Source organism: Python bivittatus, unplaced genomic scaffold (genome assembly GCF_059951505.1).
Source record: "Python bivittatus isolate LINGU-HERP-01145 unplaced genomic scaffold, Pbiv_v1 ctg000200_np1212, whole genome shotgun sequence".
In the NCBI taxonomy this organism is placed as follows: Eukaryota; Metazoa; Chordata; class Lepidosauria; order Squamata; family Pythonidae; genus Python; species Python bivittatus.
Genome location: NW_028277040.1, coordinates 18,808,237 through 18,831,815, shown reverse-complemented (window position 1 = coordinate 18,831,815; position 23,579 = coordinate 18,808,237). Strand labels below are relative to the sequence as shown.

General features: G+C 34.9%; 2 protein-coding genes across 10 annotated transcripts in view; both read right to left on the bottom strand.

Moving 5' to 3' along the window:
- The window catches only part of TTN (titin), a 299,036-nt gene that overhangs the window by 134,934 nt on the left and 140,523 nt on the right, over positions 1 to 23,579 (bottom strand). For all 9 annotated transcript variants that reach the window (XM_088135751.1, XM_088135752.1, XM_088135753.1 and 6 more), the window contains 9 exons: positions 23,316 to 23,390; positions 23,053 to 23,127; positions 21,171 to 21,245; positions 20,919 to 20,984; positions 20,685 to 20,759; positions 20,436 to 20,501; positions 20,197 to 20,271; positions 19,717 to 19,785; positions 83 to 157 (listed from right to left, as the gene is read on the bottom strand). In XM_088135751.1, coding sequence (XP_087991877.1) covers positions 83 to 157; positions 19,717 to 19,785; positions 20,197 to 20,271; positions 20,436 to 20,501; positions 20,685 to 20,759; positions 20,919 to 20,984; positions 21,171 to 21,245; positions 23,053 to 23,127; positions 23,316 to 23,390 — 651 coding nt within the window. The remainder of the gene's footprint in view (positions 1 to 82; positions 158 to 19,716; positions 19,786 to 20,196; positions 20,272 to 20,435; positions 20,502 to 20,684; positions 20,760 to 20,918; positions 20,985 to 21,170; positions 21,246 to 23,052; positions 23,128 to 23,315; positions 23,391 to 23,579) is intronic.
- On the bottom strand, positions 169 to 7,023 carry LOC112540033 (uncharacterized). The gene has a single exon (XM_088135760.1). The coding sequence runs from the start codon at positions 3,309 to 3,311 to the stop codon at positions 1,329 to 1,331; it is 1,983 nt and encodes a 660-aa protein (XP_087991886.1). The 5' UTR covers positions 3,312 to 7,023; the 3' UTR covers positions 169 to 1,328.

Genomic DNA, 23,579 nt, shown 5'->3' with positions numbered 1-23,579 from the left:
AAAAAGTAGCAATGCACATTGTTAAAACAAATAGATACTCTAATTCTGATCCTCCATCTGTGTAAACTTTAATAAGATGTACCTTTGGCTGGAGGTGCTTCTGGAACAGCAGCTGGTATCTTCTCTTCTGGGACTGCTTTCTTGGGCACTTCAGGCACTTTAAAGAAATAGTATTGTTTTCTGTTACATTTCAGTATGTTAAAATGTAGATGAAAAGGAATGAGAAATAAGACTTAGGCATTCATAACTCTTAGCATTGTTTTCATACTTACTCCAAGATTTCAGATTAAAAAGTAAAATGATAGAAGTATAAAAGAAGCACTGAATTTTCAAGAGCAAGGGGGAAACACGGCACATTTTTCTCAAAATGACATTAGGACTGAGATGTACCTTTAGCAGGAGGTGGCGGCTCTGGTTTTTTAGGCACAGCAACAATTACTTTCTCTTCTGGCACAACCTTCTTTGGCATCTCAGGAACTTTAAAGATATTAGTATGTTTTAGTTTAAAGAATTCCAAATAGTTTTAACACAGTATAAAGAAATTAAACAAGATAACACAATATTTGTTCCAACCAACAAGGAATGACACAAAGAACAATGTCAAGAATACTGGTAGTAAAAGCACATGGAAAGACATTCAGGACCTTTCCCATTATGATGAACAAGTCATTCCTTCATCTTGAGCTATGAACAAGCACTGCATGGTCATGTGACAAATAGGATAACTCCTTGGAACAACTAAGGAATTGGGATAAGAGTTTCCAACTCCAGCGTATTCATCCTAGGCCATCCATTTACATAAGCAAATATGCTTTCAGTTGAGACTTTGGATGTTTCTCTATTGGTTGAGCGACATGGTTGACTGGACTCAACTGAAAATATGAAATATTTCAAAATAGCTGAGATATCCATTTTGCAAGATTATTTCTACTGCTCCTCAGCCCGGAAGTTTATTTTTGTGTAAATGGTAGATTTTTTTCTTTCTTCTTAATATCAGGTCTTATGTTTTACATTAGATTATATTACTAAAACCATCTTTCCCTTTTATTTTCTATTTAAAAAACTAAATTACTTACTTTTCTAGGACACGTTTCCTATATATATATCAGATATTTAAAAGATATTAGATGGTGTTAATTACATAAATGGAAAAAGATATCACACCAATAATTATCAACAAGACAACAAAAGGCAACAAGATTTGACACTAAATTTGACATGACTTTCACATATTCACAGTTCCATATTATAAGACAAGGAATTTGTACAAATATAAAAACATATTTTAAAGGAGACATTCCTTCCATACAAAACTAGACAAACACTTATTAAGATAAGAGTGTATTTTGTTTTTGAAGATAACATCTACCTTTTATTGGTGAAGGTTCTATGGTTTCAAGTTCTCTTTTTTCAGCTTTAGCAACAATCACCTTTTCTTCTGATTTTTGAGGCATTACTGTTTCAAACAATCCTTCTCCTTCTCCTTCTCCTTCTCCTTCTCCTTCTCCTTCTCCTTCTCCTTCTCCTTCTCCTTCTCCTTCTCCTTCTAATTGCATTATTTCTGGCACTGTAAAGACTTCTGGTTTCCTGGGTTTGGAAATAGCAATCTTTTCTTCCTCTACTATTGTTTTAGACATTGTAACAGTTGTTTTAGATTTAGCTATACCTTTCTTCCCTTCAGGTACCAGAAGTTCTCTTTCAAACATCACAAAATGTTCAGGTTTTTTTGGTTCAGAAATGGCTGCCTCCTGTTCTTCCACCTCAGCCACTAATGAATCAGGTACCACAATAGGTTTTGGTTTCCTGGGTTTGGCGACAGCTAATTTTTCTCCTTCAATTTTTCCCCCTACTTTTTTAGGTTCCATTATAGTTTTCTTAGATTTCAAGATCTCTTTCTTTTTTTCAGGCTTGGGAGGTTCTACTGGTTCAAGTGGCACATATTCTAGTTCCTGAAGCTGTGCAAGAGCTATCTTTCCTTCTACAGCTTCAAATTCTACTGCCTCAGTCAGCACAAAGGATTCTGGTCTTCTAGGTTTGGTCGTAGTTATCTTTTGTTTTGGCACTTGAGGCTCCACTTTTTGGGGGATGATAATAGGCTCAGGTGGCTTAGCTTTAGCAATGGCTATCTTCTTTTTTGGCTCTTGGTGATCTACTGTTTCATGTATAACCATATGTTCAGGTTTGGGGAGTTTAGCAACAGCTATCTTCTCTTCTTCCCTTTTTTGCTGCTCTACTGTTTCAAGTACTGCAATAGGTTCAGGTTTTCTGAGTTTGGCAGTTACTGTTTTTTCTTCTTCCACTTTTACTGTTTTAGGCATTGTAACTGGTTTTTTAGGTTTAACAATAGTTTTTTTCTTTTCAGGTACTTGAGGTTCGACTCTTTCATGTATCACTATATGTTCTGGTTTGTGGGGTTTAACAACAGTAATTTCTTCTTCTTCTTCTTCTTCTTCTTCTTCTTCTTCTTCTTCTTCTTCTTCTTCTTCTTCTTCTTCTTCTTCTTCTTCTTCTTCTTCTTCTTCCTCTTCCTCCTCCTCTTCCTCGAACTCTATTGCTTCTGGTACCACTGCGGATTCTGGTTTTCTCACTCTGGCAGCCACAAACTTCTGTTTAGATTCCACAGTTTTCTCTACTGTAATCCTCTCTGGTTTTTTAGGTTTAGTAATTAGTACCTTTTTTCCTGGTATACATTCTATAGTTTCAGGTATCACTGCATGTTCTGGTTTGGTTTCCTTCTGTTCTTCCGCTTCAACCTTGAGTATTTCAGGAACCCCAATATGCTCTGGTTTCCTAGGTTTTGTGATAGTTATTTTCTGTTGAGACACCTGAGGCTCTACCATTTTCTGCACTGTAAGGGGCTCAGCTTTTTTAGGTTTAGTAACTGCTATTTTCCTTTTTGACAACTGAGGTTCAGTTGTTTCTTCCGGAGCTTCTAGTTCTACAATTTGGGTTTTTCTAGGCTTATCAATGGCTACCTTCTTTTCTGGCACTGTCTCTACTACTTCTAGCAGCTCAGTAGGTTCTTGTTTTCTAGATGTGGAAACTGTTATCTTCTGTTCTGGTACCTGAGGTTCTGCTGGTTTAGGTATAATGACGGATTCTGGTTTGGGAGGTTTAGCAACAGTTTTCTTCTCTTCTGATATTTGAGGTTGTATTGTTTTAATTTCAGCAGTGGATTCTGCTTTTTTATATATAGAAATTGTCTCTGGTTTTTCAATTTTTGCAACAGGTATCTTCTCTTCTGCCATTCCTTTTCTGGATACCTTAGACACTTTAAATAAAATTAATTCTTGTAAGAATTTATAAAACATAAAATGCAAATGGCAGCATCAAACTGAACAAATAAAATAATGGAACATTTTCAATGGTTTGGTGATTGTTGCTTTAGGTATTCTTTGAAGAGAGTATGTACCTTTGGAAGGCAGAATCTCTTCTTTCCTAGAAATGATAATTGGAACTCTTTCTTCTTTTTCTTCTGGGAGGATTTCCTCATAGGCTTCTGCCACTTAAAAATATTAGTTTTCTTTAGATATACAACTCATACTTTGAACATTTTTGGAGAATAAGACAACAAAGGACTGTGAACAAACAGAAGATCTAGCATTCTATATTAAGGCTCTAATTTGTTCATAATTTCTGAAGAAGGTCAGTTTTTAGATGAAATAAGTTGTTCCTGTATAAAAATACTCAGTCAGAAGTTAGATGTGCTTATTCAGACTTGCCCTGTGCCTGGATGCTGCTCATAAATGAGCGGCCTTTTATTACAGTGCAGGTGGCTAGGTTTTGTGCAGCTGCATGGAAGATTTGCCGGACCTTGAAGGGTCAAGTTTCCACTAGACAGATGTATTCTATGTAATCTAAAATATTATCATTTTTGGGGGTAACTTTACATATTATCACATTTTACTTAATCTTTAGATACTATCACCTTTTTGTAATTTTAGATGTTATCACATTTTATATAATTTTCGATACTACTTTATAACCTAGACATAGATTGCTCTTTTTGGACTTCACTCACAGATTCTAGTCAGGTTGTTTTATAAATGTATTTTAACTTTATCTTAAATTTTATTTACTATCTTTTAAGATAGATTTATAAGCACTCACAGAGCACTCATGGACACATTGCTTGTACTGGTCTAGGACTATAATAAGCTGATGGACTGACTGATTGATCTGCAGAATTATAACTCATGTTTGCTCCAGAGACATGAAAAATGGGAAACAAGGTAACTATTGCTAAGAAAAAAAGGAATAGTAAAGATGCTTTCCATTGTATACCTGAGAGTAAGCCATACTGAACACAATTTCCTTCTGAAGAAATGTGCATAAGATTTAGCTATATTTAGTCTACTTGTCTGAAGACAATGGAACTAATCAAATTATAATTTGAGTATTCTAGTTTAAGTTTTTGATTTGTAGTCAATCAGTTTTTCAGTTGAATGTTGGAAAAAAGTAAATAAACTCTATCTTTTTCAAAGATTATTTTTCTCAATTTTTCCTGAAAAGCACATTTTAAAAAGCACATCTTGGATAAACACAAGACAATAATGGGATAAAAGGTACCATAAAAGCTACTTTAAATAACTTTAATATAACAGATAATGAAATTTCATGTGGCTGCTAATCCTATCAGACAACAATAGATTCCTTGTATGACGCTTAAAGCTGATCTGATAAATCAGGCCATTGATAACAAAACAGTGATGGAGTTAGTGGTAATTCTTAGCCAAACCTCAAAGGCTCTGGTTATCTAACTAGGGTATTTAAATTTCTCCTTTTAGCATGTGCTGGTCAAATGACCAAAATAAATTAACTACTGCATTACAATCTAGCTAGGGTATGCAACATGAAACATTTTCAGGTTAGATTATTTTTCAAAATGTTCTAATTAAATTAAATAGTTTCAATAAGTGCATTCTCTTCCCTAGATGAGAATTTCTTTTTCTGATATTGCAAGGTTCCTTTAAAGATATTAATTTCTGCAAGAAGTTCTTTTTTTAAAATGTAAAACAGAAAACCAGACAAAATAAACAATTAATGACAATAATACACAAAACTCAGAAATATATGATAATGAACTGTGATGATAGCTTGCTTGAAATTCATTTATTTTAGGATTACTTTCATGAAGAGCTGAAATACCTTTAGATGCTGGAAGTTCCTGTATTTTAGGAGTCCATGCAGTAGGAATTATTTTTTGAGGAATCTTCTTCTCTTGAATCTCAGGTGCTTTAAAGATATTAGTATTTTTTAAAAAATAAGAGGTTAATGCAAATGACATACAAACAAACAGTTAGAACAATATACATGTTTCACTGGTCTTGTATTATTCCTCATATGGTTTCTTCCATGCAAAAATTAATGATAAAAATTGTGGCTTTGGTTTTAGGTCAACCATTTCTTTCATGTTGACACCTGTTTTAGATGGACTGGAATGATAGATAAAAATATTATACTGTAAATCTGCAAGCCTAAATGTATTTTTTAGGACAGTATTCCTCAAACTGTTGTCTTCTAGAACTGTTCTACTATAATCTTCATCAACCCATGCCAGCATGGCTATGAGACTGATGATAATCTCAAGAAGTAAGTTAATTGAAGAGATGCATTTAACTTCAGACTAACCATTTAGAAGATAGATGTTTTCTCCCTAAAATGGTATTGAGAAATCTCTTATAATTTTCATTCAGTTCTCCAAAGTAAATTGAGAGTAATATATTGAAGATCATCATTGGCTACAGGTGTTGCCTCCCATGACTATGGAAGCACCCAGTGGAAAGACATTAGATTCTCAGTACTGAATTTTTTCTCATTTGATTATTCTATAAAATTGCACACACTTTTTAAAAAGGCAATGAATGAGTCCATCTTCCATTAAATCTTTGATTCTAAAAGAGATTAATAGAGGAAAACAAAGAGTCATAAACTGTTATTCCAGCTGCAGCTTGAGGATACTACCTTTGATGAGTGGTACTTCTCCTTTAGGAACAGGTTTCTTCTTTTCTAGCCCTTCTCTCTTGGCCACTGGAGGCACATGAAAGATATTAGTTTCTTTTTGAGTATATAGACAAACATAAAACGTATTAGACAAAAAGGGAAGGGGGAAGGTGAAAAAACCCCAAGAAAACACTTTAAGGGATGATTGCTTGAGAACTTTGTATACAAATGGATGTACCTTTAGCTGGAAGAGCTTTGTCTTTTGGGGGAATTCCAGCTGGTACTTTTTCTTCTGGAAGAACGTCCTCTTCCAATTCGTACACTTTAAAGATATTAGTAGATTTGAGAAATCTCAAAATGATACACACAAATGACAGATTAGAAAGACAGCATTCAATGAACAGATGAAGAAGACATGTAATCACTGATAAATAAAGCTGCAACTAAAACTCTCAAAAACAATTCATTAATAATTTGCATTCTAATGTCTGTAATAATAATAATTTATTAAATTTATATGCTGCCTGACTCCCAGCGACTCTGGGCAGTTTACAATTGTTAAAACATTTAAAAACAAAGAACAATAGAAAAAACACAAAGACAACACAAGACAAAAGAACAACAATGGCAAAGAAAATAAACCCAGAGGGGAACAGAAGGGAAGAAAGGGGCATCAGTCATCCTTGCCAAAGGCTCCAAATCCATTATTGCTCTTCCCTTTTCAAAACGCAAAGACTAGCAGCCCGAGCAATTATTTTTGCAACTGAAAATGAATTAGTATATTGTTGCTAAACATGGTGGCTACTAGCACTGCTCTGTTTGATAAGATACTTTATACTTAGATTAGGACTTCAACATTGAATCATCTGAGATGCTGCGTCACAGTGTGCCAAAACAATATAAAAACAGTATAACGGAGACAAACAAGCAACAAAAACAGACTAAGACATCAAAAAGGAAGAAGAGCAAAAACGGCGAACCCAGTAAAGCCCAAACCATCCCACTGACAGCCGACGTCCAACAAAGAGGGCCCCAACCATCCAAAGCCAAGGCCTGGGAGAATAATGTCCAGACAGAAACAAAAACTAGGGCAATATCATTAACGCCAAACTGATAAAAATAAGTACAAGATTTTAATCTCCTTTCCCCACAATATTAAATGTACCTTTAGGTGGTAAAGGCTCCTTTCTTTTTGGAACAGCCTTAGGCACCTTCTCTTCCGGAACAGCTTTCTTAGGCACTTTAAAGATACAGGTATAATTTTGAGTTATTAACTGGTATAGGAATCTGAGAAGACTGTTACTTAATAATGATGAAAGAACAGGACACAAGATCACACCTAGTGAGCATATAACCTGATATAACCAATATGTACAAAGGAAAGAGACAAGATGTAAGACAGAATATCAGCAATCAAGTCAGAATTTGTTTCATAACGACAGCTGGAGAAAAGGTGTACCTTTAGGTGGGGGAGCCACTTCTTTTTTAGGAACAGCAACTGGTACTTTTTCTTCTGGGACTGGCTTCTCAACTGCAGGCATTTTAAAAAAGATTGATTTCTTTCTTAAGTACTTATTCAGGTGTTGAATTAGGGATTAGTCAACAATAAACAAGAACAAATGGAGTATCTCATATTCAAAACTTAGGGAGAAACAAAAAAGAGCAGGCAATCATTCCAATCACAACATAAAAATGTCTTAAAACAGCTGAGGGTGGGGCAGGAGAGAGGAACGGGGCTGCAGACAATTGGACAACTCTCTAGCATGTGTAGAAATGCCTTCTGGTCCTGGGCTAAAATTTTGGGGTTCAAACTTTCATGTTCTGGGCCTTTTACCTTACTATGATTTTTTCATTCCTCAGATATGCATTTAGGAAGAATTCTCAAAGCCCATGAATCTTCTAGTTAATTTAAACCTAGTTAATGGAATACAGCTATTTCCCTAGTTCTGCTTCTCTATTATAATAAATCATTGTCAATTTTTCATAACTGGAATAATATTACAGTGGATTTGATTTCATTATGTTGTGTTGTTTGCTAAATTGCACTGTGACACTTTGTATAAAAAACAGACTGCAAAACAAATAATAATGATCTGGTTGAGAACCTAAATAATTTAACTAACAATATATTGGCCTAACTTTGATCATGAATGCTAATGAAAAAGGAAATATAATGAATATGATCCTTTAATAAAGAAATATAAAGAAATAAAGAAGTATAAAGAAACACATATTTCTTTATTAAATAAGAACAAACTATGATAGTAACTTATCTATGTTTCTCTCCTAGGTACAATAGTTTGTACTTATACTGCAGGAATGCTTTTGTTATGCATCTCAGGCACTTGAGAAACATTTTAGGCAGGAGTTCTAATCATTTGTAAAGAAACCAAATTACCAATTTCAGTAGGTATTGATCATAACTATATTTTAATTTGAAAATCCCCGGTAATGACACGATACTTGGTCTGATCCACATTCCCACATGGAACCTTCTACATATAAATCAGTAAATGAGGGTGGGTGGAAGGAAAAGATTTGAAAAGAGTCTAGTCAAGATACAATAAATAAAAGAATTGATGTACCTATGGCTGCTGGAGCCTCATATACTTCCTCATATTCTTCAATCTTCTTAATCTCTTGAACTTCTTCATAATACTTATATTCCTCTGGTTCCACTGTTTCCTCATACTCTTCAACTTCAGGTTCTTCTGGAACTTCCTCATAATACTCAACTTCAGGTTCTTCTGGCACTTCTTCATATTCTTCCCGTTCTTCAGCTTCTTCTGCTGGCAGGATCTCCTCAGCCTTCTCATATGTTTCATACCTCTCATATTCTTCATAAACATATTCTTCAACAGTAGGAGTAGGAACAGTGACCTTTTCCTCATGGACAATCTTCTTTCTTATCACAGGCACTTTAAAGACAATTTCCCATTATTTCAGAGACTGGTTAAAAAACATTCAAAACAAAGTTAAAAATAAAAGCACTCACACATATCAAATAATTATAACACATTATTCTAAAAAAAAATAATTAAAAAGCCATGTAATATTGCTAGTCAGGAAAAAGAAACTGGAAGACATTATGAAAGATTATGAGGAAAAAATCTTTGCCAAATATTTGGGAGACATTGAAGTGAAGTTCTCTTTCATGCAGCAGCAAATAATTTTCCATATGAATCTCTTTCTCTTTTATTTTCATTTAATTTTATATTTTACTTCGATTTGAGAGTTCACATTGGCACAGAGTGGGTCTCCCCTCATTTTATTCTTACAAGAGCCCTGTGAGATAGTGACAATCCTAAAGTCACCTAGCAAGTTCTATGGTTGACTGGGAGGACTGCAACTGGCTATATAGTCATTGCTTTACAATGCAAGAATAAGAAAGAATAAGAAAGCAACATTAAACATACAACATGGGTTCATGATTTTTCTTTTGCAAATATTTGACATACACATTATTGACATATATTTGACAAACTATGAAGTACATATACAGAGTTTAATGAGGTGGAATAAATACACTTTTAACCAGATAAGAAGGATTGTGCCTTTCATAGGTGGAGTGAAATTTTTTTAGGAGGAGCAGTGGGTACCTTCTTTTCAGGAAAGACCTTTTTGGACACATCAGGCATTTTAAACTATGAGCCTACTAACAATATACAACTATATAGGATAGATTCTTAAACAGCTTAGATTTTTTGAGTTTGTTCTGGAGCAACAGAAATGATAGATTAATTTCAAGGCAAATTATTCTAAAAATTATATCGATTGGTGTACCTTTGGCTGGAGGAACTGCAGGCACTTTCTCTTCTGGAACAGGTTTAGGAACTTCAGGCACTTTAAAGATAGTACAGTTTTTTTTTAAGATGATCAAACATATAAGACTTCAAAAAATTCTGAACAATGCTTAATATTTAAGAACACAAGTGACAGATAACGTCAATAAGAACATAAGAGCATAAGAATGTAAGCAGTGCCCTGCTGTAGGGGACCCCTAGCCTCTCTAGCCCATCTAGTCCAGCAGTCTGTTCTCACAGTGGCCAAACAATTGCCCAAGAAGCCCACGAGTCTCCCAGTAGATAGCCTTTGGAAGAGGCCACAGTGCATCAAAGTAATAGCCATTCATCCCCATGACTTTCATGACTTGGTCTAACCCTTGTTTAATGTCAGCCAAGCTGGTAGCCAGCACCACATCTTGTTATGTAAAAATATATTTCCTTTTCTTTGTTTGGATTCTTCCAAGATTCAATTTCATTGGGTAACTGCTGGTTCTAGCACTTGGGAAAGGGAAGATTCTCCTTGCCCACTTTATCCACACCATGCATACTTGTGTACAATACAATCATGTCCCCTCTCATTTGCCTCAATGTGGCTTTTTATACAGTTTCAAAATTTTAGATGTATCTTTGGTCAGTGGAGCTGACACTTCTTGGGGAACAGACACTTTCCCTTCTACAACAGGTTTGGGAACTTTAGGAATTGAAAGATAAGATATTTTTCCTTAAAAGACTTTAGCTCAACTCACCATGGACAAACATATAAGATATCACAAGACTTTGACCTACCAATATTGGTGTCTAATGGTTAAGAATAAGGATGACAAGTAATGTCAACATTAATCTTTTTCATGCTACTATTAGAAATATTAGATCTACCTTTGGCTGGTGGAGCTGGCACTTTTTTGGGAACTGGCACTTTCTCTTCTGGGACACGTTTCGGAACTTTAGGCACTTTCAAGATAGCAGAGAGGATTTTTTGTAAAGATTTTGTCTTAAGTCAACATGGACAAACACATAAAACATCCCTAAACTTTGAACAACCAGTATTGGTGTCTAATACTTAAAACTTGTGATGACAAGTAATTCTTTTCATACTAGTATTACAGATATTAGATATGCCTGTGGCTGGTGCATCTGGCACTGTTTTGGGAACAGGCATTTCTTTTTGTGGAAACGTCAGGCACTTTTAAGATAGTATAGAGGATTTTTTGTAAAGATGTTGGTCTCAAGTCAACATGGACAAAGGCATAAAACATCATAAAACTCTGAACTACCAATTTTGATGTTAAATGCTTAAGAAGAAGGAAGACAAGTAATCATTTTCATACTACTTTTACAAATATTAGATTACCTTTGGCTGGTGGAGCTGGCACTTTTTTGGGAACTGGCACTTCTTCTTCCGGGACACGTTTAGGAACTTCAGGGATTGAAAGACAGACATTTTTTCTTTAAGATTTTAAGTTCAATTCACCATGGACAAACATAAGACATCACAAAAATTTGAACTACCAATACTGGTGCCTCATACTTAAGAATATGGATGACAAGCAATATCGAACTTTATGTTTTTTCTTACTATTATAAATATTAGAAGTACCTTTGGCTGGTGGGGGTGGCACTTTTTTGGGAACAGGCACTTCCTCTTCTGGGACAGGTTTGGGAATTTCAGGCACTTCAAGATAGTATAGAGGATTTTTTGTAAAGATTTTGGTCTCAAGTCAACATATACAAACACATAAAATATCACTAAACTTTGAACGACCAATATTGCTGTCTAATAGTTAAGAATAGGGATGAAAAGTAATTCTTTTCATACTAGGATTACAAATATTAGATATTTCTTTGGCTGGTGCATCTGGCACTGTTTTGGGAACAGGCACTTCCTTTTCTGGGAACTTCAGGCACTTTTAAGATAGCATAGAGGATTCTTTGTAAAGATTTTGGTCTCAAGTCAATACAGACAAACATATAAGACATCATAAAACTCTGAACTACTAATATTAGTGTCTAATGCTTAAGAAGAAGGAAGACAAGTAATCATTTTCATACTACTTCTACAAATATTAGATCTACCTTTGGCTGGTGGAGCTGGCACTTTTTTGGGAACAGGGACTTCCTCTTCTGGGACAGGTTTGGGAACTTCAGGTACTTTCAAGATAGTATAGAGGATTTTTTGTAAAGATTTTGGTCTCATGTCAACATGGACAAACACATAAAGACGTCACAAAAATTTGAAGTACCAACATTGGTGCCTCATACTTAAGAATATGGATGACAAAGAATATAAATCTTGAGGTTTTTTTTATTATTATAAATATTAGATCTACCTTTGGCTGGTGGAGCTGGCACTTTTTTGGGAACAGGCACTTCCTCTTCTGGGACAGGTTTGGGAACTTCAGGCACTTTTAAGACAGTGTAGAGGATTTTTTTTTAAGATTTTGGTCTCAAGCCAACATGGACAAACACATAAGGACATCACAAGACTCTGACCTACCAATATTGGTGTCTAATGCTTAAAAATAAGGATTACAAGTAATGTGAACATTAATCTTTTTCATACTACTATTAGAAATATTAGATCTACCTTTGGCTGGTGGAGCTGGCACTTTTTTGGGAACTGGCACTTTCTCTTCTGGAACAGGCTTGGGAACTTCAGGGATTGAAAGATAGATATTTTTTCTTTAAGATTTTAAGCTCGATTCACCATGGACAAACATATAAGACATCACAAAAATTTGAACTACCAACATTGGTGACTCATACTTAAGCATATGGATGATAAAGAATATCAATCTTGATGTTTTTTCTTACTATTATAAATATTAGATGTACCTTTGGCTGGTGGAGCTGGCACTTTTTTGGGAACAGGCACTTCCTCTTCTGGGACAACTTCAGTCACTTCAAGATAGTACAGAGGATTTTTTGTAAAGATTTTGGTCTTACAGCAACATGGACAAACACATAAAGACATCACAAGACTCTGACCTACCAATATTGGTGTCTACTACTTAAGAATAAGAAGTACAAGTAATGTGAACATTAATCTTTTTCATACTACTATTATAAATATTAGATCTACCTTTGGCTGGTGGAGCTGGCACTTTTTTGGGAACTGGCACTTTCTCTTCTGGGACAGGTTTGGGAACTTCAGGGATTGAAAGATAGATATTTTTTCTTTAAGACTTTAAGCTCAATTCACCATGGACAAACATATAAGACATCACAGAAATTTGAAGTACCAACATTGGTGCCTCATACTTAAGAATATGGATGACAAAGAATATCAATCTTGATGTTTTTTCTTACTATTATAAATATTAGATGTACCTTTGGCTGGTGGAGGTGGCACCTTTTTGGGAACAGGCACTTCCTCTTCTGGGACAACTTCAGGCACTTCAAGATAGTACAGAGGATTTTTTGTAAAGATTTTGGTCTTAAGTCAACATGGACAAACACAAAAGACATCACAAGACTCTGACCTACCAATATTGGTGTCTACTACTTAAGAATAAGGAGTACAAGTAATGTGAACATTAATCTTTTTGATACTACTATTATAAATATTAGATCTACCTTTGGCTGGTGGAGCTGGCACTTTTTTGGGAACTGGCACTTTCTCTTCTGGGACAGGTTTGGGAACTTCAGGGATTGAAAGATAGATATTTTTTCTTTAAGATTCTAAGGTCAATTCACCATGGACAAACATATAAGACATCACAGAAATTTGAAGTACCAACATTGGTGCCTCATACTTAAGAATATGGATGACAAAGAATATCAATCTTGATGTTTTTTCTTACTATTATAAATATTAGATGTACCTTTGGCTGGTGGAGGTGGCACCTTTTTGGGAACAGGCACTTCCTCTTCTGGGACAACTTCAGTCACTTCAAGATAGTACAGAGGATTTTTTGTAAAGATTTTGGTCTTAAGTCAACATGGACAAACACAAAAGACATCACAAGACTCTGACCTACCAATATTGATGCCTAATGGTTAAAAATGAGGATTACAAGTAATGTGAACATTAATCATTTTGATACTACTATTATAAATATTAGATCTACCTTTGGCTGGTGGAGCTGGCACTTTTTTGGGAACTGGCACTTTCTCTTCTGGGACAGGTTTGGGAACTTCAGGGATTGAAAGATAGATATTTTTTCTTTAAGATTCTAAGGTCAATTCACCATGGACAAACATATAAGACATCACAAAAATTTGAAGTACCAACATTGGTGCCTCATACTTAAGAATATGGATGACAAATAATATAAATCTTGATGTTTTTTCTTACTATTATAAATATTAGATGTACCTTTGGTTGGTGGAGGGGGCACTTTTTTGGGAACAGGCACTTCCTCCTCTGGGACAACGTCAGGCACTTCAAAATAGTACAGAGGATTTTTTGTAAAGATTTTGGTCTTACAGCAACATGGACAAACACATAAAGACATCACAAGACTCTGACCTACCAATATTGGTGTCTACTACTTAAGAATAAGAAGTACAAGTAATGTGAACATTAAAATTTTTCATACTACTATTATAAATATTAGATCTACCTTTGGCTGGTGGAGCTGGCACTTTTTTGGGAACTGGAACTTTCTCTTCTGGGGCAGGTTTGGGAACTTCAGGGATTGAAAGATAGATATTTTTTCTTTAAGATTTTAAGCTCAATTCACCATGGACAAACATATAAGACATCACAGAAATTTGAAGTACCAACATTGGTGCCTCATACTTAAGAATATGGATGACAAAGAATATAAATCTTGATGTTTTTTGTTACTATTATAAATATTAGATGTACCTTTGGCTGGTGGAGGCGGCACTTTTTTGGGAACAGGCACTTCCTCTTCTGGGACAACTTCAGGCACTTGAAGATAGTATAGAGGATTTTTTGTAAAGATTTTGGTCTTAAGTCAACATGGACAAACACATAAAGACATCACAAGACTCTGACCTACCAATATTGATGCCTAATGGTTAAAAATGAAGATTACAAGTAATGTGAACATTAATATTTTGGTACTACTATTATAAATATTAGATCTACCTTTGGATGGTGGAGCTGGCACTTTTTTGGGAACAGGCACTTCCTCTTCTGGGACAACGTCAGGCACTTGAAGATAGTACAGAGGATTTTTTGTAAAGATTTTGGTCTTACAGCACCATGGACAAACACATAAAGACATCACAAGACTCTGACCTATCAATATTAGTGTCTACTACTTAAGAATAAGGAGTACAAGTAATGTGAACATTAATCTTTTTGATACTACTATTATAAATATTAGATCTACCTTTGGCTGGTGGAGCTGGCACTTTTTTGGGAACTGGCACTTTCTCTTCTGGGACAGGTTTGGGAACTTCAGGGATTGAAAGATAGATATTTTTTCTTTAAGATTTTAAGCTCAATTCACCATGGACAAACATATAAGACATCACAAAAATTTGAACTACCAACATTGGTGACTCATACCTAAGAATATGGATGACAAGCAATATCAATCTTGATGTTTTTTCTTACTATTATAAATATTAGATGTACCTTTGGCTGGTGGAGGTGGCACCTTTTTGGGAACAGGCACTTCCTCTTCTGAGACAACTTCAGGCACTTCAAGATAGTACAGAGGATTTTTTGTAAAGATTTTGGTCTTACATCAACATGGTCAAACACATAAAGACATCACAAGACTCTGACCTACCAATATTGGTGTCTACTACTTAAGAATAAGGAGTACAAGTAATGTGAACATTAATCTTTTTCATACTAGTATTAGAAATATTAGATCTACCTTTGGCTGGTGGAGCTGGCACTTTTTTGGGAACTGGCACTTTCTCTTCTGGGACAGGTTTGGGAACTTCAGGGATTGAAAGATAGATATTTTTTCTTTAAGATTCTAAGCTCAATTCACCATGGACAAACATATAAGACATCACAGAAATTTGAAGTACCAACATTGGTGCCTCATACTTAAGAATATGGATGACAAGCAATATCAATCTTGATGTTTTTTCTTACTATTATAAATAATAGTACTAATCTAAATGTACCTTTGGCTGGTGGAGGCGGCACTTTTTTGGGAACAGGCACTTCCTCTTCTGGGACAGGTTTAGGAACTTCAGGCACTTCAAGATAGTATAGAGGATTTTTTGTAAAGATTTTGGTCATAAGTCAACATGGACAAACACATAAAACATTCCTAAATTTGAACAACCAATATTGGTGTTTAACACTTAAGAATCAGAATGACAAGTAATTCTTTTCATACTACTATTACAAATATTAGATATCCCTTTGGCTGGTGCATCTGGCACTGTTTTGGGAACAGGCACTTCCTCTTGTGGAAACATCAGGGACTTTTAAGATAGTATAGAAGATTCTTTGTAAAGATTTTGGTCTCAAGTCAACACAGACAAACATATAAGACATCATAAAACTCTGAACTACCAATATTCATGTCTAATGCTTAAGAAGAAGGAAGACAAGTAATCATTTTCATACTACTTTTACAAATATTAGATCTACCTTTGGCTGGTGGAGCTGGCACTTTTTTTGGAACTGGCACTTTCTCTTCTGGAACAGGCTTGGGAACTTCAGGGATTGAAAGATAGATATTTTTTCTTTAAGATTTTAAGCTCAATTCACCATGGACAAACATATAAGACATCACAAAAATTTGAACTACCAACATTGGGGCCTCATACTTAAGAATATGGATGACAAGCAATATCAATCTTGATGTTTTTTCTTATTATTATAAATATTAGATATACCTTTGGCTGGTGGAGGTGGCACCTTTTTGGGAACAGGCACTTCCTCTTCTGGGACAGGTTTGGGAACTTCAGGCACTTTTAAGATAGTACAAAGGATTTTTTGTAAAGGTTTTGGTCTCAAGTCAACATATACAAACACATAAAGACATCACAAGACTCTGACCTACCAATATTGGTGTCTACTACTTAAGAATATGGATGACGAGCAATATCAATCTTGATGTTCTTTCTTACTATTATGAATGTTAGATGTACCTTTGGCTGGTGGAGCTGGCACTTTTTTGGGAACAGGCACTTCCTCTTCTGGGACAGGTTTGGGAACTTCAGGCACTTCAAAATAGTATAGAGGATTTTTTGTAAAGATTTTGGTCTCAAGTCAACATATACAAACACATAAAACATCACTAAACTTTGAATGACCAATATTGGTGTCCAATACTTAGGAATCGGGATGACAAGTAATTTTTTTCATACTACTATTACAAATATTAGATACGCCTTTGGCTGGTGCATCTGGCACTGTTTTGGGAACCGGCATTTCTGTTTCTGGTAACTTGAGACATTTTTAAGATAGTATAGAGAATTTTTAAAAACTATTTTGGTCTCAAGTCAACACAAACACATATGACATCATAAAACTCTAAACTACCAATATTGGTGTCTAATGCTTAAGAAGAAGGAAGACAAGTAATCAATTTCAAACTACTTTTACAAATATTAGATCTACCTTTGGCTGGTGGAGCTGGCACTTTTTTGGGAACTGGCACTTTCTCTTCTGGAACAGGCTTGGGAACTTCAGAGATTGAAAGATAGATATTTGTTCTTTAAGATTTTAAGCTCATTTCACCATGGACAAACATATAAGACATCACAAAAATTTGAACTACCAATATTGGTGCCTCATACTTAAGAATATGGATGACAAGCAATATCAATCTTGATGTTTTTTCTTATTATTATAAATATTAGATGTACCTTTGGCTGGTGGAGGTGGCACCTTTTTGGGAACAGGCACTTCCTCTTCTGGGACAGGTTTAGGAACTTCAGGCACTTTTAAGATAGTATAGAGGATTTTTTTAAAGATTTTGGTCTCAAGCCAACATGGAGAAACACATAAGGACATCACAAGACTCTGACCTACCAATATTGGTGTCTAATGCTTAAAAATAAGGATTACAAGTAATGTGAACATTAATCTTTTTCATACTACTATTAGAAATATTAGATCTACCTTTGGCTGGTGGAGCTGGCACTTTTTTGGGAACTGGCACTTTCTCTTCTGGAACAGGCTTGGGAACTTCAGGGATTGAAAGATAGATATTTTTTCTTTAAGATTTTAAGCTCGATTCACCATGGACAAACATATAAGACATCACAAAAATTTCAACTACCAACATTGGTGCCTCATACTTAAGAATATGGATGACAAGCAATATCAATCTTGATGTTTTTTCTTACTATTATAAATATTAGATGTACCTTTGGCTGGTGGGGGTGGCACTTTTTTGGGAACAGGCACTTCCTCTTCTGGGACAGGTATGGGAACTTCAGGCACTTTAAAAAGAGATAGTTTTCTTGTTTCAAGATTTTGTTCTCTTTTCACCATGGACAAATGTAGAAGATAATGCTAAACTCTGAACTACTGATGTTGGTGTTTAACCCTTAACTGAAGAATATAAATGACATGTATTGTCAACTTTGTTTTCATCTGTACCTCTGGCTGGTGGAGGTGGCACTTTTTTGGGAACAGGCACTTTCTCTTCTGGGACTGGTTTGGGAACTTCAGGGACTTGAAAAAAAGATTTATTAATTTTTAAAAGATTTTGTTCTCAAGTCATCAGAGATAAACATAGAAGATTTTACAAAACACTGAAGAACTGTCAAATCCTGTATTGCATCATATGATCAAGAAAGCAAGAATCATATATACATCAATAAGGCCTTTAATGCAAGAATTAAATAATCTTGGAAATGGTAACAGTAACCACCGACCCTCTTTGATTAATGAGTTTATTGAAGTGGAGTCTGACTCTTTTCTTTCTAGGCCTTTCACAACTCAGACTGAGTTCCTACAGATGAACCTCTCCATTGTGGATTGTTTCTGCCTAAATTCCTCCTGTTTCTTTGCCAGCCTCCTCACTATCTGTCACAATTGATATTGTTCTGCCCTTAACTGGAGAATAACAATGACAAGTAATGATATTTTTTCCCACATAGTTTCAAGTATTAGGTGTACCTTTAGCTGGTGGAGCTGGTACTTTTTTGGGAACTTCAGGTACTTTTTCTTCCAGAACAGGTTTGGGAACTTCAGGGACTTGAAAGATAGATGTTTTGTCTAAGATTTTGAGCTCAACTCACCATGGACAAACATATAAGATATCACAAAACTTTGAACTAGCAAGATTGGCACCCAATGCTTAAGAATATAGATGACAAGTAATTCAATATTACTTTTTTTCATACTATTATAAATATTTGAAGCACGGAGCAGGTAATTCTTTGGGAATGGGCACTTTATCTTCCTGGACAGATTTGGGAATTTCAGGCACTTTTAAGATAGGAAGATTTTTTAAAAGGTTTTGGTCTCAAGTCAACATGGACATAAAAAAAAACATGGACAGACATACAAGACACCATAAACTTTGAATTATTAATTTTGTTGTTTAACACTTAACTGAAGAAGACAAATGACTAGTAACATCAACATAATATTTCTTTTTATACGGTTACAAGTTTCACATGTACCTTTGGCTGGCGGAACTGGCACTTTTTTGGGAACAGGCACTTTCTCTTCAGGAACAGGTTTGGGAACTTCAGGCACTTTAAAAAGAGATGGTTCCTTTTTTTAGGTTTGATCTCAAATCAGCATGGACTAACATCCAAGCCGCTATATATCTTTCAACAGAAATTGGTGTTTAAATATTTAAGAAGATGTATGACAGGTAATGTCAACATTTTTTTCCCCACCTGCTATAAATATTATATGCAACACTAACAGGTGGAGCTGGCACTTTTTCACGAACAGGTTTGGGAACTTCAGGGATTGGAAAGATAGATGTATTTTCTTTAACATTTTGAGCTCAGCTCACGATGGACAAACATGTAAGACATCACAAACTTTGGACTACTGATATTGGTGTCTCGTTGTTAGGAACATGAATGATAAGGAATACCAAAATTAGTGCTTTGTTATAACTATTAGATGTACCTTTGGCTGGTGGAGCTGGCACTCTTTCGGGAACTTCAAGTACTTCCTCTTCCTCTACTGGTTTGGGAACTTCAGGGATTTGAAAGATAGTATGATTTTTTTCAATAAATATTTTGATTTCAAGTCAATATAAAAAACAGGGAAGAAAAACCTGTACTACTGATATAGATGCTTAATACTTAAAAATATTAATGACAAGTACTGCCAATATTAATTTGTTTTCAAGATATTTTAAATATTAGATGAACATTTGGCAAGTGCACCTAGCACCTCTATGAGGAAAGAAACTTTCTCACATAGAACATGATGGAGATTGCAGACAATTTAAACAAAGCATTTTTAAAAAGATTTTGATCACAATTTGGATAATATACAAGGTATACAAAACTCTGCATATTGATATTAGTGCTTAATATTTAAGAATATAACAGATAATGTCAATATTCATATTTTTCATAGTGTTATATATTTCACATGTACCTCTGGCTGGTGGTGCTCGCACTTTTTTGGGAACAGGCACTTCCTCTTCTGGGACAGGTTTGGGAACTTCAGGCACTTAAAAAACATTAAACACTAAGATTTTGGCCTCAAGAGAACATGACCAAATGTACAAGACATCACAAAACACTGAACAGCACTTTTGTCACTTAACTGAACAATATGTACAACATTTATTATCAACTTTATTTTTTTCATAATGTTTCAGATATTAGATGTACCTTTGGTTGGTGGAGCTGGGACTTTTTTGGGAACAGGAACTTTCTCTTCTGGGACAGGTTTGGGAACTTCAGGAATTTGAAAGACAGATGGTTTTTCTTTAGAATTTGGTCTGAACTCACCATGAACAAATATATAAGATATCGCAAAACTTTAAAATACCAATATTGGTGCCTAATACTTAAGAATGGATGACAAGTAATATCAGTCTTAATATTTTTTCTTATTTCTATTATGAATGTTAGATGTACCTTTGGCTGGTGGAGGTGGCACCTTTTTGGGAACAGGCACTTCCTCTTCTGGGACAGGTTTGGGAACTTCAGGCACTTTTAAGATAATATAGAGGATTTTAAAAAAGATTTTGGTCTCATCGTGGACAAACATATAAGACATCACAAAATTTGAACTACCAAAATTCATATCTAATGACATAGACAACAAATAATGTTAATTTTTTTTCATATTACTGTTTTAATTAGACGTACCTTTAGCTGGTGGAGCTGGCACCTTTTTGGGAACAGGCACTTCCTCTTCCGGAACAGGTTTGGGAACTTCAGGGATTGAAAGATAGATGTTTTGTCTTTAAGATTATGAGCTTAACTCACCATAGACAAACATGTAAGACATCACAAAACTTTGAACTACCAATATTTGTTTCTAATGCTAATGAATAAAGATGACAAGTAATGTCAGTGTTAATGTTTTTTTTATATTACTTTTTCAAATGTTAGATATACCTTTGGCTGGTGGAGGTGGCACCTTTTTGGGAACAGGCACTTCCTCTTCTACTATTGGTATGGGAACTTCAGGCACTTTAAAAAAAGATTTATTAATTTTTTTAAGAGTTTGGTCTTAAGTCATGGAGACAAACATAGAAGATATTAGAAAACATTGAACTACCAACTTTGTTGTCTAATATTTAAGAATATGAATGAAATTTTTTTCATGCTGTTATAAATATGAGAGGTACATTTGGCTAGTGGAGCTGGCACTCTTTTGGGAACAGGCACTTCCTCTTCTGGGGAAGGTTTGGGAACTTCAGGCACTTTGAAAATAGTTTTTTTTTTAAGTATTATGTTTTCAAGTCAACATGGACAAACATTACAAAAGTTTGAACTACTAATATAGATACTTTGTACTTAACTGACAAAGATTAATTACGAATAACTTCAACATTAATTGGTTTTCAAGCAGTTTTAAAGATAAGATGTACACTTGACAGGGCGAGCTGTTGCCTTTACAGGAAGAGCCAGTTTGCTTTCAGTAATTCATTTGGGATCTTCAGATATTTTAAAGATAATAAGGATTTTTAAAGATTTTGGTCTCAACATGGACAACATACAGGACATGACAAAATTTAAATACTGATACTGGTGTTTAATACTTAAGAATATCAGTGACAAGTGGTGTCAACATTTATACTTCTCCATACGGTAACACATTTTACAGGTACCTTTGGCTGGTGGAGCTGGCACTTTTTTGGGAACAGGAACTTTCTCTTCTGGGACAGGTTTGGGAACTTCAGGGATTTGAAAGATAGATGGTTTTTCTTTAGAAATTGGTCTGAACTCACCATGGACAAATATATAAGATATCGCAAAACTTTGAAATGCCAATATTGGTGCCTAATACTTAAGAATATGGATGACAAGCAATATTATTCTTAATGTTTGTGTTTACTATTATAAATGTTAGATATACCTTTGGCTGGTGGGGGTGGCACTTTTTTGGGAACAGGCACTTCCTCTTCTGGGACAGGTTTGGGAACTTCAGGCACTTTCAAGATAGTATAGAGGATTTTTTGTAAAGATTTTGGTCTCAGCATGAGCAAACATATAAGACATCACAAAACTTTGAACTACCTAAATTCATGTCTAATAACATATTTGGGAAATTCAGGGATTGAAAGGTAGATGTTTTTTTTTTTAAGTTTTTTTGCTCAACCCACCACAGACAAACATAAGATATCACAAAACTTTGAAGTACTGTAGCAATATTGGTGTCTAATACTTAAGAATAAGGATGACAAGTAATGTCAATGTTAATATTTTTATGTATTACTATTTTAAAAGTAATATGTACCTCTGGCTGGTGGAGGTGCCACCTTTTTCGGAACAGGCACTTCCTCTTCTGGGACAGGTTTGGGAACTTCAGGCACTTTTAAGACAATATGGAGGATTTTTTAGAAGATTTTGGTCTCAACGTGGACAAACATATAAGACATCACAAAATACATATATACATATGTTAAACCTTTTAATCTCAAGCCAACATATAGAAACAAAATTCATGCCTAATAACATGGATGACAAGCAACATTAATGTTAATGTTTTTTCATATTACTGTTTTAATTAGGTCTACCTTTGGCTGGTGGAGCTGGCACTTTTTTGGGAACTGGCACTTTCTCTTCTGGGACAGGTTTGGGAACTTCAGGGATTGAAAAATAGATGTTTTGTCTTTAAGATTTTGAGCTCAACCCACCACAGACAAACATAAGATATCACAAAACTTTGAAGTACTGTAGCAATATTGGTGTCTAATACTTAAGAATAAGGATGACAAGTAATGTCAGTGTTAAACTTTTTTTTTCATATTACTATTTTAAATGTTAGATCTACCTTTGGCTGGTGGAGGTGGCACTTTTTTGGGAACAGGCACTTCCTCTTCTGGGACAGGTTTGGGAACTTCAGGCACTTTAAAAAGAGATGGTTTTCTTGTTTTAAGATTTTCTTTGCACCAGATTTTCACCATGCACAGATTTACAAGACAACACAAAACTTTGAATCACTGCTTTTAGTGTTTTTCACTTAATTGAAGAAGATAAATGAGAAGTACTGTCCATGATAATTTATTTTCACAGAATTTCAAATATTAGATGTACCTTTGGCTGGTGGAGCTGGTACTTTTTTGGGAACAGGCACTTTCTCTTCTGGGACTGGTTTGGGAACTTCGGGCACTTTAAAGATACATATAGATATATTACATACTTATGTTAAAGATTTCAATCAAAAGCCAACATGTAGAAACAAAAGAAATCAGAAAGATTTGAATGATTGAATTTGATCCTTCAATGTCTAACTAACAATATCGATGAAATAGAAACAATGACTAATAGACACATTCATTTATCTTCGTACTAACTTAA